Consider the following 11,465-nt stretch of genomic DNA (forward strand, 5'->3'; position numbering starts at 1 on the left):
CATTGGTGTTTCACAGTGGATTCAAAACCGGGTCTCTCACACCAAAGGCATGTGTCTTATTCGATGCACCATCACCACCCGGTATAATGAGCCCCCTACTGTATGCATAGCATTTGTCAGTTTGTGAATGACTGATGATACATATCACCAAAGTTGCTACTTACATGTGGACATAACAGTGAGAGATGCATTAGACAATGAAAAAAGAAAAATACAAATTAATATCTTGTCTTCTCTCCATGCAGGTACATAGGGTATGTATGTAGTATGGTATCGGAGAAGCCCAGTCTACCCCACTCAAAGCCTTTGGTTATCAAGGCCCTCAACATGATTCCGGTCCCCTGCTTCAACAAGCAGCGTAGTGGCTGTCGACCTTTCTGCGACGTCCTCCTAGGAGAGACAAAGATCTTCACCACTGCACAGGACTACGAGAGGATGAGGTAGGGCTGTGACCGATGCTTATATAAGATTTAAAACGCTCAGTCCACAAGGGTTAACAGCTGCTAACAATCATTTTCATACAAACTGAATTAGAGTGAGCTTTCTGAAAGGAGTAAGAGCATTATAATTGAGCACATCTGGAATTGCACAGTGAAAATAGAAATCCATATATATAAAAATAGAAATCAAATTAGTATGCAATGAATTGTATATATGAAGATATGATCAAAGAGTCTGAAACACATTGTCCTCCTCTGTTCTCAATTCTCCATGCTTCTCCCTCTTTCACACTTTGCATGTCCAGAGAGCACAGGGTCCAAGAGGGTAAAGTAGTTTTCCCTCTGGGTGTGAGTGTGCAAGGAGACGTCGTCGTTTCAGTGTATCACATGAGGTCGACCATTGGAGGACGCCTGCAGGCCAAGGTAAACTCGATGTGCTATACGCTTTATCCTAGTCTTTTTATTGTAAGAGCCAGCAATTGTTGACAGAGCAAACTACAAACCATGTCTTTGCACCGATGAAGTCAACGGCTTAATCAAACTTGACAAAACAACATGTTAGGCAATATAGCAAAAGTTTGGTACAAGATCATATTGCCATCAAACAAAGTCTCAGGATGTAGCTGCAACTTAACCTGAATATCTGTGCATCTTGATCCAAACATGAACCCACAAAATGTCAGGAGGAAAGAAGTAGCAAGAAGTGACATGTTGCAGACAGGTTTTAAATTTGCTGACACACTCAGTTCATGGAAATGTGTTGCTTTCCTCCAACAGTAGCACAGGGAGAAACATTAGACATTGTATAGTGATTGACATTAAAATGAAAACTAAATTTTTTATAACAACCTGGGCCTAGTTTTGTCCATCATTTCTTCTGGTTATCATATGATTTTACTTTTAAAAGTATATTTGTTGATATATTGTTTAAAGTTGTACGACCCCCAACATTTCCTTTATAGGTTTTAATAGCATTGTAAACGAGCATGTGCATGCAACTAGAGCTTTTACAGTCAAGTCAACACTTCCTAGAAAGAAGCTCTGCCTTACAGCAGAGTGTTTTGGGAATAACTTAACAGTTAAACTACTTTTTCAACTCTACATCCATTCAGGTAAATGGGATGAAGTTGACTGGCTGTAGTTTGATCCTGATTTTGATACCCCTGAAACTCCCCAGATCTCAAATCTGTATTCCAGCAATTCTTATAATCCAACAGCTTTTGTGTATTTTCTCTTTCATCAGCCTGTCTGAAAAGCTCAATCATGATACCAGGGTTTTCTGTCCATAGCTAAATAGGTATCCACTACCATAATGGCTACTAAATGCACTTTAACAAAGATAACGTTGTGCTTATAGTTGGGATATTTATGCAGGGGTAGACTACAGTACATCTGACTATTGATGCAATTTGGTATGATAGGCTACACTAAAATATCACATGGTCCAAACTTACGTTTGTTCTACTGTTGTTAGGTGTCCAACACCCAAATCTTCCAGATCCAGTTCCACACTGGCTTCATTGCTCCTGGTACCACCATGTTAAAGTTTAACAAGTAAGTACTATTTCTTCTATGTTAATCACTTTTAGGCTACTGTATGAGCACACAACAAATACATGACTAAAACGCTCCCCAAAAACGTGAAAATGAAGATGAAATCGTGATTTTCAGAAGTACATATTTAGAAAAAAAAACAATCCTATTAATTTAAATCTGTTTTTCCTCCCTCTACCTCTCATTATAACACACATACATTTTTTTTCTCATACACCCAATTTTTCCTCTCAGACCAGAGCTGGATGCATGTGACTCTCCTGAGAAGTATCCCCAGCTTTTCCATGTGATACTGGATGTGGAGGTGGAGGAGGTAGACAAGCAGAAAGACCTGACGCCGCCGTGGGAGCAGTTCCCCTGTAAAGATCTCAGCCCCAACGTGCTCTTCTCCTGCCACCAGGAGCATCAGGACGCGCTGGCTATTGCTGGTACTGTGAGGATGGGTACACTGGGGACAAATACAGACTGCACATCACACTTAAGGTTGGAAGCTCTATGTTATAGCTTCTGATCTATAAGCTTTTGTCTATGCTCAATCACAACACCAGGGTTTTCTGTTCATAGCAAAATAGGTATCCACTACCATACTGGCTACTAAATGCTTGCCAAAGCCCTACGGAAGCTGTAGATGTTGAAAGGTATGCTATCTGTTCGATCTTTATTAAAATGACAACAACGTCAAATTTTCACCACCAGCTACATTAGAGGCAGTAGTAATGTAGCTGAGCGATAAATATGGACAGAAAAGCCCTGTATCAAGTTTTCAGCTCAATAGGGAAAGTGTTGCATCTTGTTATACACAACATTAGGAATTTTTTTGTCTTTCCTAGTTTAGCTGGGTAAAGCCTCTCAACCTGAATGTCATATAAATTCAAAATGGCTAATTGTTACCTGTTGTTTGTTCTTTTTTCGTTAACCGCTAACTATTTAGCCTTACTTCAAACCTAAACCTAAAGTAACCCTAAACATATGTTCTAACCCTAAATCTTACACTAATTTAACAAAAAATCAGACCTAGCTAAAAATTACTCATCATTCTTATGTTGTTCTCACAAGGTTAGAAACAAGTGAACAATACACATCCACACACACACTCACAAATCCATTATGCATGGACACTCATACACAAATTGCTATGTTCAAATGTTGTACAAAAAGATGGTGCACAACTGCAACAGAAAACTATTAAGGTACTGTAATACAGTATTCAGAAACACATTGACATATGTTAACATGCAGACACATGAACAAACTAATGAACCAACTCTCATTTTTATCCCTACAAGATGAGATGGAGGGATTGGATCTGGAGGGTAAGACAGTATGGGAGACCATATAACTGTGAGAAACTGTTCAGTACAGTGACATTAGTTCACCAGGGCTTGGTTCAATTCAATCATACTCTCCCCACAAATATATGAGAGCACTGACCCTATTGACAAACAAAACTTCTGTTGGATATCACTTGGCTGTGTCCATCTGTATTGATTGAATTGAAATCAACCCCGATCTTGTTAGGGTGATATATCAATTTGGTGGATGAGTCTAATCTGTTTCTGGCATAAATGCTAATCAGCTGGGGACCTGAATAAATGTAAGTCATTATCTTAAAACAAATCCCACAATATCCTACAGCATGATACAATGTATTTTTTCCCTTTATCCACAGAAATATTTTTATGGCACTAGTGAAAACATGTGATCCCAGTGACAATAGCTAAAGGAAGCTAAGGGAAAAACTGTGCTGCTGTAAGTGGTACAAATTAAAAAATGTTCTACCAAAGTGAAATATTGCTCTAAATTAGTACTAGCTGAGGTACATCCCATCCCTTGGTATACTGTATATTATATATATTATATGGATCGGATTCCTGTAAATAAAGATGTATCATGTTGTTTTAGAAACTATATCCTCCAATTACTGTAGCCAAAAGGTAGCTAGTGCAAAGTGTGCAGCATAGTGTATTATAGCACATAGCACACAGTATAAGGAGAATAGCTGATGCTTGTAGTGGAGATGATCTGTGTAGTTGCCTATTACTTTGCTCTTGTCCCCTTTTCTCTTAACATACTCTTATTATTTCTATATGCTTTACCCCAATTAATTACCTATTTTGTTATTTCTTCCACGTTCTACTTTCTCCACTTTGCATGCCTGTCTCATTTGGTAATTCACTGCATTTTTATCTCTGTCTGTCTGTTCTTTCTCTACTTCTTTTCTTCTATTTCTGTCTCATCTCCCTGCAGAGCCAAGTCGGCCCCATGGGGGTCTAGAGGGTCGGGGCCTTGGCGAGGAGAGCGAGCCCTCGGATGATGAGATGCTCTCGCTCTCCAGCCAGCGCAGCAGCGCCAGCTCGGCCCCTCAGAGACCTGATCCCCCAGCTCCAATGCCTGCAGCCCCTGCACCCGCTGAAGAAGTAGATCTTCTTGGCCTCGATGGGGAGATCAACCGCCCGTGTCCTTCATCTCAGCCATCTACTGCAGCTGCAACCACTGACCTGCTAGGGGACTTGTTTGCAGCTCCACCCCAGCCAACCAGTGGGCCATCATCTGCCCAGTCCACACCACATAAAGTAGTCCCAAATACTGCCTCGCCATGTCACTCCCCTGCGCCACCAGGTAAGATACCAAGTTTGAAATGACATTTGACACCTAGAACTTTAAGTTAAAACTATTTTGTCAGACTACGTTTAAAGTCCACATATTAGCTTTTTCTCTCCCTTTCAACTGTATGTCACAGTTTTCATCAGATGATGTGTGGTTAAATCTCTACATCCCATTATTAGATCAGAAGCCAAGATTAGTTAAGATTATTTTGTCAAATATATTTAATATTATGATAAAATATGAATGCATAAAATGAATAAATACTGTAATTACGTCAAGTAATATATCCTATACTCAAATTCTCATACCTGTGTCATGTAAATCTAGAGATGAAAATGTGTCACAGGTCAGAAAAAATACTTTCACATTAATTGTTGATGAGTTCATTTTGCTTCTAAAAGAAATAATAATAATATAATAATAGTCTGTAAAGAAAGTAAGAAGAATATCATTTTTGATATTTCACACTATGTAATGCCATTACTAGAAGAAACCTAAATTGTGAAATAAGAATACTAGACAGTAACATCTTAAGTTAAAGTAGATTTAATTTCAACTATGTGAAAAACCAGCTAGGATTATGTGAAAATATATTATACAAAGAAACCCAGGGGCACTAAGCATTCTGTAATGCAAAAGTGAAAAAAGATATCAACAATGTTAACAACAATTTTAGACAATAACAATGGTGGGTATGTTTTTTCCCCTCAGCGTTTGATCCCTTTGGGACAGGTCCCATGCCTAAGCCTCAGGACATGATGGGTTCATTCCTTGGACCAGGTAACGTGGTGCAGCCAGACCCCTTCCTGCATGCTGCTCGCTCTCCATCACCCACCCTGCAGCCTACAAGCTTGGGTAAGGCATGCCTCTGCTGCTCTGCTGCACAATTTTGGATGTAATAAAAGAGTCCACATCAGGGTAAGGGATGTTTTACAGTGTCTTCAGGTCTGCTGCTACACCATAACACATAAACACAAATCGTGTGTGTCAACTCTGCTTAAAACTGGCATTAAAACATGTTTTATCCATCCATCGTCAACTGCTTATCCTGCGTACAGGGTCGCGGGGGGCTGGAGCCAATCCCAGTTGACATTGGGCAAAAGGCGGGGTACACCCTGGACAGGTTGACAGTCCATTGCAGGGCCACACATAGATAAACAACCACTCACATTCACACCTAAGGACAATTTTAGAGACACCAATTAACCTAGCGTCTTTGGATGGTGGGAGGAACCCAGAGAGAACCCACTCAGACAACATGCAAACACAGAAAGGCTGGGGCAACTGGGGATTTGAACCCACAACCTTCTTGCTGTGAGGCAACAGTGTTAACCACTGCACCACCATGCTGCTTATTTATTAATTTTCTCCAGGATTAATGCACCAGGTTTTTCATATATTTTTCTTGGCTTTGCTCTATATATTGCTTACTAACACACTAATGCTTTGCAAAAGATTTTTTATATTGCTGCTGTATGTTTGGCATTGAATGGGTTTGCATGCTGGATGATAATCATTTGCAGCCTGTCTGATTAGTATTGCAAAGAGATCATAGTTAATATTTCATCCCCAGCACGAATCATTCCCTACAATGATTTTCAGCCTGAACTTTAAACATGGTAGGGCAATTCTGCTACTCTAGATTTATTTCTTTAGACTTCACACCTTTACAGAGCAGTGTGTGCATGATGAGGCAAGATAACAACAAAATGTCCAGTGTGCCTTTAATCAGTCTATCGTTTTGAAATTGACAGAAACATTTAATATATATTGCAGGCCTGAACCCAGCCTGAAATCACAGTAATGCTTTTGAAGTCAGGTCTATTACAAATAATTTGTATTTGGTCTCCGCAGTGTGCCATGAGAGTTTTTGGGCATTTTAAAGCAAGTTGCTTGGTTCTCATTCACTGTGTGTTCAGTCTGTGACAAACTTTTATGTTCTCGAATAGGTCGGAGTTCACCTGTCCCGCCTACCACCCCAACCGTCAACATTCAGCAGCAAAACGCCAAGGGAGGATGGGACTGGAATAGACCCGTTACCACAAGCACAGGTAGAAACCAGTAACCCAACCACACACACATGTACATAGACATGGACAGCACTCATTGTTAAATACTTGAATTGGGGAAGCCAACAACAATATTTTTGTATGTATTTACATTCGTGGGAGCTGGTGGAACTGAATGCTATTTAAAAAAGAGATTAAAAAAACTGCAAATCGCAAGGCTCAAAAATATTTGTGAGTACCAGTCTCCAGCACTGTTTGTTGATTTATCCAGGAGGCTTTGGTATGGGCAGTCGGTCAGCCACTACTAGCCCCACAGGCTCGGTCCACAGCACTCCCACCCACCAAACCAAGCCAAATACCTTGGACCCGTTTGCTGACATAGGTAACCTCGGGGGAAACCTTGGAGGTTAGTCACTGGAAATTTACATGAACTGAGTGTGTGTTTTCTTTGCCACTATGTCTTGTGCCACAATCTCTGTCCTTTCCTTTAACAGGTTCTGGCTTCTCCAGCAAACCCACCACCCCTACTGGAACTACCCCTTCCCTCCCTCCCATGGGCTCCCCATCGCGACCTCCTCCATCTCCCCAGCACGCACCTGGCTTCCCCTCGTGGCAGCCGGGTGCTGGAAGTTGTGGAGGATGGCAACCCCAAGGACAGGGCCCTGCCCCACAGCCAAAGCCCAGCCCCAGCCACACCCCCATGCCTCACACATCGCCCCAGAACCGACCCAACTACAATGTCAGCTTCTCTGCAATGGGAGGGGGTTCGCCAAGCGCAGGGGGCAAAGCACAGGCTGGCATGGGTGAGCAGGAGATGTTGAATTGGATTTGATGTTGTCTGTTAAAATGAAAATGTAGAGATCAGGTTGTGAATTTGTTCATTCTGGTAGCCGTGATGTATTTTTAAATTTTTTTATATATTCATAAATTATCATAATTTGTGAAAACAAAATTTTTACTCATTGTGACCATGCAACATATTTGCATTTAGCTGACACATAATAAAGCAACATAATAAATTTAAATGACCATGATTCAGTCGTTTCAATTTATTGTTCTGCAAAATCCTCATATTATCTTCACTTCCATCACTATATTTACTTTGATGCAGATTCAGATGCAGATTAGAAGAAATCTCTAAACATTTTATTAAACTGAATTAAGAGGACTCTATGGGTTTGGTAAAGGAACTGTATGCGCCGTCTGAGTGCTTGTTGTGGCACAGTTTTTAAAAATGGCTGCTCATGACATGACAGAAACAGGATTATCGGCTGCTGCTATGAAAATCTAACCCTTACCCTAACTGCATGTTTTTAAATATTTATTTATTTGATATTTAATTTAATAAGATGTAAACACTGAATTAATTTCAAAATGCATTCACTTGTCAAATAATATATATTATAAAAAAAATAGGTAGTTGTAAAACATATTTTAATACATTAACATTTTGATACTGTGTGCACATACATTCTTTTGTGGGAATGGATCTGTCACTCAGTCAGTTCATGGTGCATTGCAGGACAACAAATGGGTGAACAGCATGTTTTTTCCCTTTGTGTTTGTATCATTCTCTGCCAGGTTCTAAGCCCAAGGCCTCGCATGCCAACTTTGATGACCTGCTGTCTGGTCAGGGCTTTGCAGGGACCAAAGAGAAGAAAGGGCCCAGGACTATAGCGGAGATGAGGAAGGAGGAGATGGCCAAAGAGATGGACCCTGAGAAACTAAAGGCAGGGGCAATATTTCTGATGTGATTTTGAGCAACATCAGAGGACTGATAAAAAATAAGGAGTAGTTTGTTGTTCTTATTCGCTGTTTAAGTTTCTGTGAGAAACACCAGGAAGTCCCCTGGCTCTTGCATCACTACATCTGAGTAGAATTACAGTTTGACATTTGTTCACTGGGGTTTTGTCATCTGTTTGTCCTGTGTAGCACAATAGAAGCAATTCAGTGATTCCCACAAGTAGGATAGTGTACTCAAAAACCGTTGGCTGTTAAAGCCTTTCTGTTTATTCCAGAATTAATGAAGTGACCAGTGTGTGTTTCCCATGTCCATACATTGGTTCCTCTAATTACTCCTTTGAAAAGGAGTTACCAGAGCCAAAATCACTGAAAGCATTTCTGCTAATTATTGGTCCAAATCTGGTCATCACTGTCTTAATGGCTCTCTTTCTCTTCCTCTCCTGTGTGTGACCCAGATTCTGGACTGGATTGAGGGGAAGGAGCGGAACATCCGTGCTCTGCTGTCCACCATGCATACTGTGCTGTGGGAGGGAGAGACACGCTGGAAGCCTGTGGGCATGGCTGACCTGGTTACTCCAGAACAGGTCAAGAAGGTCTACCGCAAAGCAGTCCTGGTTGTCCACCCAGATAAGGTGAGACAGATGATCACTGGTGGTCTTAATAACAACAACAACAACAACAACAACAACAACAACAACAACAACAACAACAACAACAATAATAATAAAGTCAAGGTCTTTACAGTATCTTTATGTATGCAGAATGAGTAAAAGACAGTAAGAATATTGTTTTTCTTCTGCTCTCATTATTAACACCCAACATGTAAAGAAGTATTGAAGCAATCATTTTCTTTACAAAAAAGAATTTCACAAAGAAGTGGACAAACTGACAAACTACTCCAAAACATCAATAACAGTGGGGTTGTGTGGAGCAAAACGTTCTGTCAACATCAATTGCAGACATAGAGCAAAGGAAAGTCTGTTAAATAATATATAATTTTAATGTCAGACTTCTGACACATGTTTATAAGCAATTCTCGGAAAATTTGGAAAAGTCATGCAGTGTTGTGAAGCACATTGTTACAATTTTACTGTAATCTAAAAATATCGGCAAAGTTAATAGAAAAATGCTTTTGCTGGAGGACTTGTTTGTGTTTAACTAATATTGAACAAGAACTTCTTTACACATGATATAAAAAAGGCAGTAGTAACATGAAAACAACCAAAATAATCATCACCTTAACAATGGGATAACTCACTGATCCAAAAGCAGTTCTAAACCAAGCAGATAAAGAACTACCATCTTGTTGAACAGATCTAGCAGTATCATGAAGGTGATTAATTATATCACCAATCGTAGCATTATAATTGGGTACAAAGGTACAACATCAGAACCAATAACAGCTCAAGTTCCTCCTTGGGCTGCTAAAAAAAAATCCAAAGCTGCTCTGTTTTGTAAAGCTAGAAGAGCTTTCACAGTTTCATTAGCTAACTTCAATAGAGTGAGACAGATTGGCAATTTGATCTAACGCAGACAAAATTCCATAAAAAGTAAGGAGGGGACCAAGTACATTCTTGAAAGATGATTGATGATGAGTCCCAAAGATATCTGAAACTCCACGTCGTATTCATTTAGAAAGAGGTTTCTGGGGCAGGGAGTGAGCCACTCTCATAGCCGGGACGACATATGCCAAACCACAGCATCCTTTGTAACCCACAGGAAGATGTGGGTATGCATGGTTTACACATACCCAGTACATTCCTACAGGAGAGGAGATGGAGCAGCGAGCACTGTGGTGAGCTAGGACACTGAGGTGAGCCTGGCCTGCTGCTTCCAAACAGTGCTGAGGTGCAGAATCCAGGGATTTAAAGCCAATATTGGTTTGTTCTGGGTTCCATTTAAATGTATGCAGGCCATCAGATTGTCCTATAGGTGTCTTGCCGTCATTCTGGAGACACCAAGGGAATGGCTCAGGACTCAGCAGTATGCGAACAGCTTTGGGGGTTGTGAGACATCTATTGCAGTTTGCATGTCCTCCAGAACACTCAAGTGGTCTCATTGTGGAGACTGCCACAATCAGGGTGAGAATAAGACTGAGACAAAGGATTATGCATCGGGTGGCAGGTGGCACAGTCAGAGGCAGTTAAGTCCATCAGAGTGAAAGCCAATCATAACAGCAACCCGTAAAATTACCGTACAGTTAGACAGCCTTTTTCTTTTTGCTGTCAGGAATACTTCAAGTTCAAGTCATGGCTTTAAGATCTGTTGTGAGATCATTTCAGGTAGACATCACCAGCATGCATGCAAGGAGAAACTACAAGACTTCTCCCCCATCTATTCATGCTCCTCTTTATCAAAACAAGAGCATAGGCACAACCCAAAATGAAGGACATCATAGTACATAAAAGCAGACTTATCTGGAGAGATGGACACATGGATGTACACACATATACAGTACAGTGCATAAACACACAAAGGTGCATGGATGTATTTCCAGACCCCAAACATTTAAACATGTTGATTTTTATTAAGAGGAAAAATAGGACTTGTTCATGCAATGGACCTAAATCAATCTACAGAAGCTTCACAATAAAAGTCAAAAGTAAGATAAAACAGAAACAACATAAAAGTGACAAATAAAGCAGATAACAATACATAACGGTGGTGACTTATTTGAACTGAAGAGTCTACTTTCCCATTGATGAACACAATAGAAGGTATCAAGAACAGCATTTGGAGGATGAGCATCTTTGTTTAATAGTTTTAAGCAAGTTTTTATTGAACAGCATTTGGGGTGTTTTGTGTTTGTTTGCTTTAGAGTAAATTTTTCAGACCTGTTGTATGGTTGAACCACACATTGGACAATGTCTTTGAGTTGTTTGAATTAAATTATTTATTTATTTGTCACCATCCTTCATCCCCCAGGGTTCCTCACCTCTGTGTGAATTCATTGATATTGTGTGTGTGTGTGTGTGTGTGTGTGTGTGTGTGTGTGTGTGTGTGTGTGTGTGTGTGTGTGTGTGTGTGTGTGTGTATGTCAATTCCTTTTTTGACTGCAGCCATGAAGTAAATCAAAACCTAATCACACATGGCTTGAGTCATGAGCAGCTGT

General features: G+C 40.3%; 1 protein-coding gene across 3 annotated transcripts in view; it reads left to right on the forward strand.

The window, feature by feature from the left end:
- dnajc6 (DnaJ (Hsp40) homolog, subfamily C, member 6) overlaps positions 1-11,465 on the forward strand; it is a 43,117-nt gene that overhangs the window by 28,520 nt on the left and 3,132 nt on the right. For 2 of the 3 annotated variants that reach the window (XM_038715322.1, XM_038715320.1), the window contains 11 exons: positions 246-440; positions 746-863; positions 1,915-1,994; positions 2,229-2,422; positions 4,242-4,613; positions 5,313-5,456; positions 6,551-6,652; positions 6,882-7,016; positions 7,105-7,413; positions 8,192-8,340; positions 8,809-8,985. In XM_038715322.1, the coding sequence (XP_038571250.1) occupies positions 246-440; positions 746-863; positions 1,915-1,994; positions 2,229-2,422; positions 4,242-4,613; positions 5,313-5,456; positions 6,551-6,652; positions 6,882-7,016; positions 7,105-7,413; positions 8,192-8,340; positions 8,809-8,985 (1,975 nt within the window). The remainder of the gene's footprint in view (positions 1-245; positions 441-745; positions 864-1,914; positions 1,995-2,228; positions 2,423-4,241; positions 4,614-5,312; positions 5,457-6,550; positions 6,653-6,881; positions 7,017-7,104; positions 7,414-8,191; positions 8,341-8,808; positions 8,986-11,465) is intronic. The other variant, XM_038715321.1, reaches the window with a different exon arrangement.

The sequence above is a fragment of the Micropterus salmoides genome, unplaced genomic scaffold, assembly GCF_014851395.1.
Source record: "Micropterus salmoides isolate LMB-PRFRI ecotype aquatic unplaced genomic scaffold, ASM1485139v1 Ms_hic_scaffold_13, whole genome shotgun sequence".
NCBI classification, from domain to species: domain Eukaryota; kingdom Metazoa; phylum Chordata; class Actinopteri; order Centrarchiformes; family Centrarchidae; genus Micropterus; species Micropterus salmoides.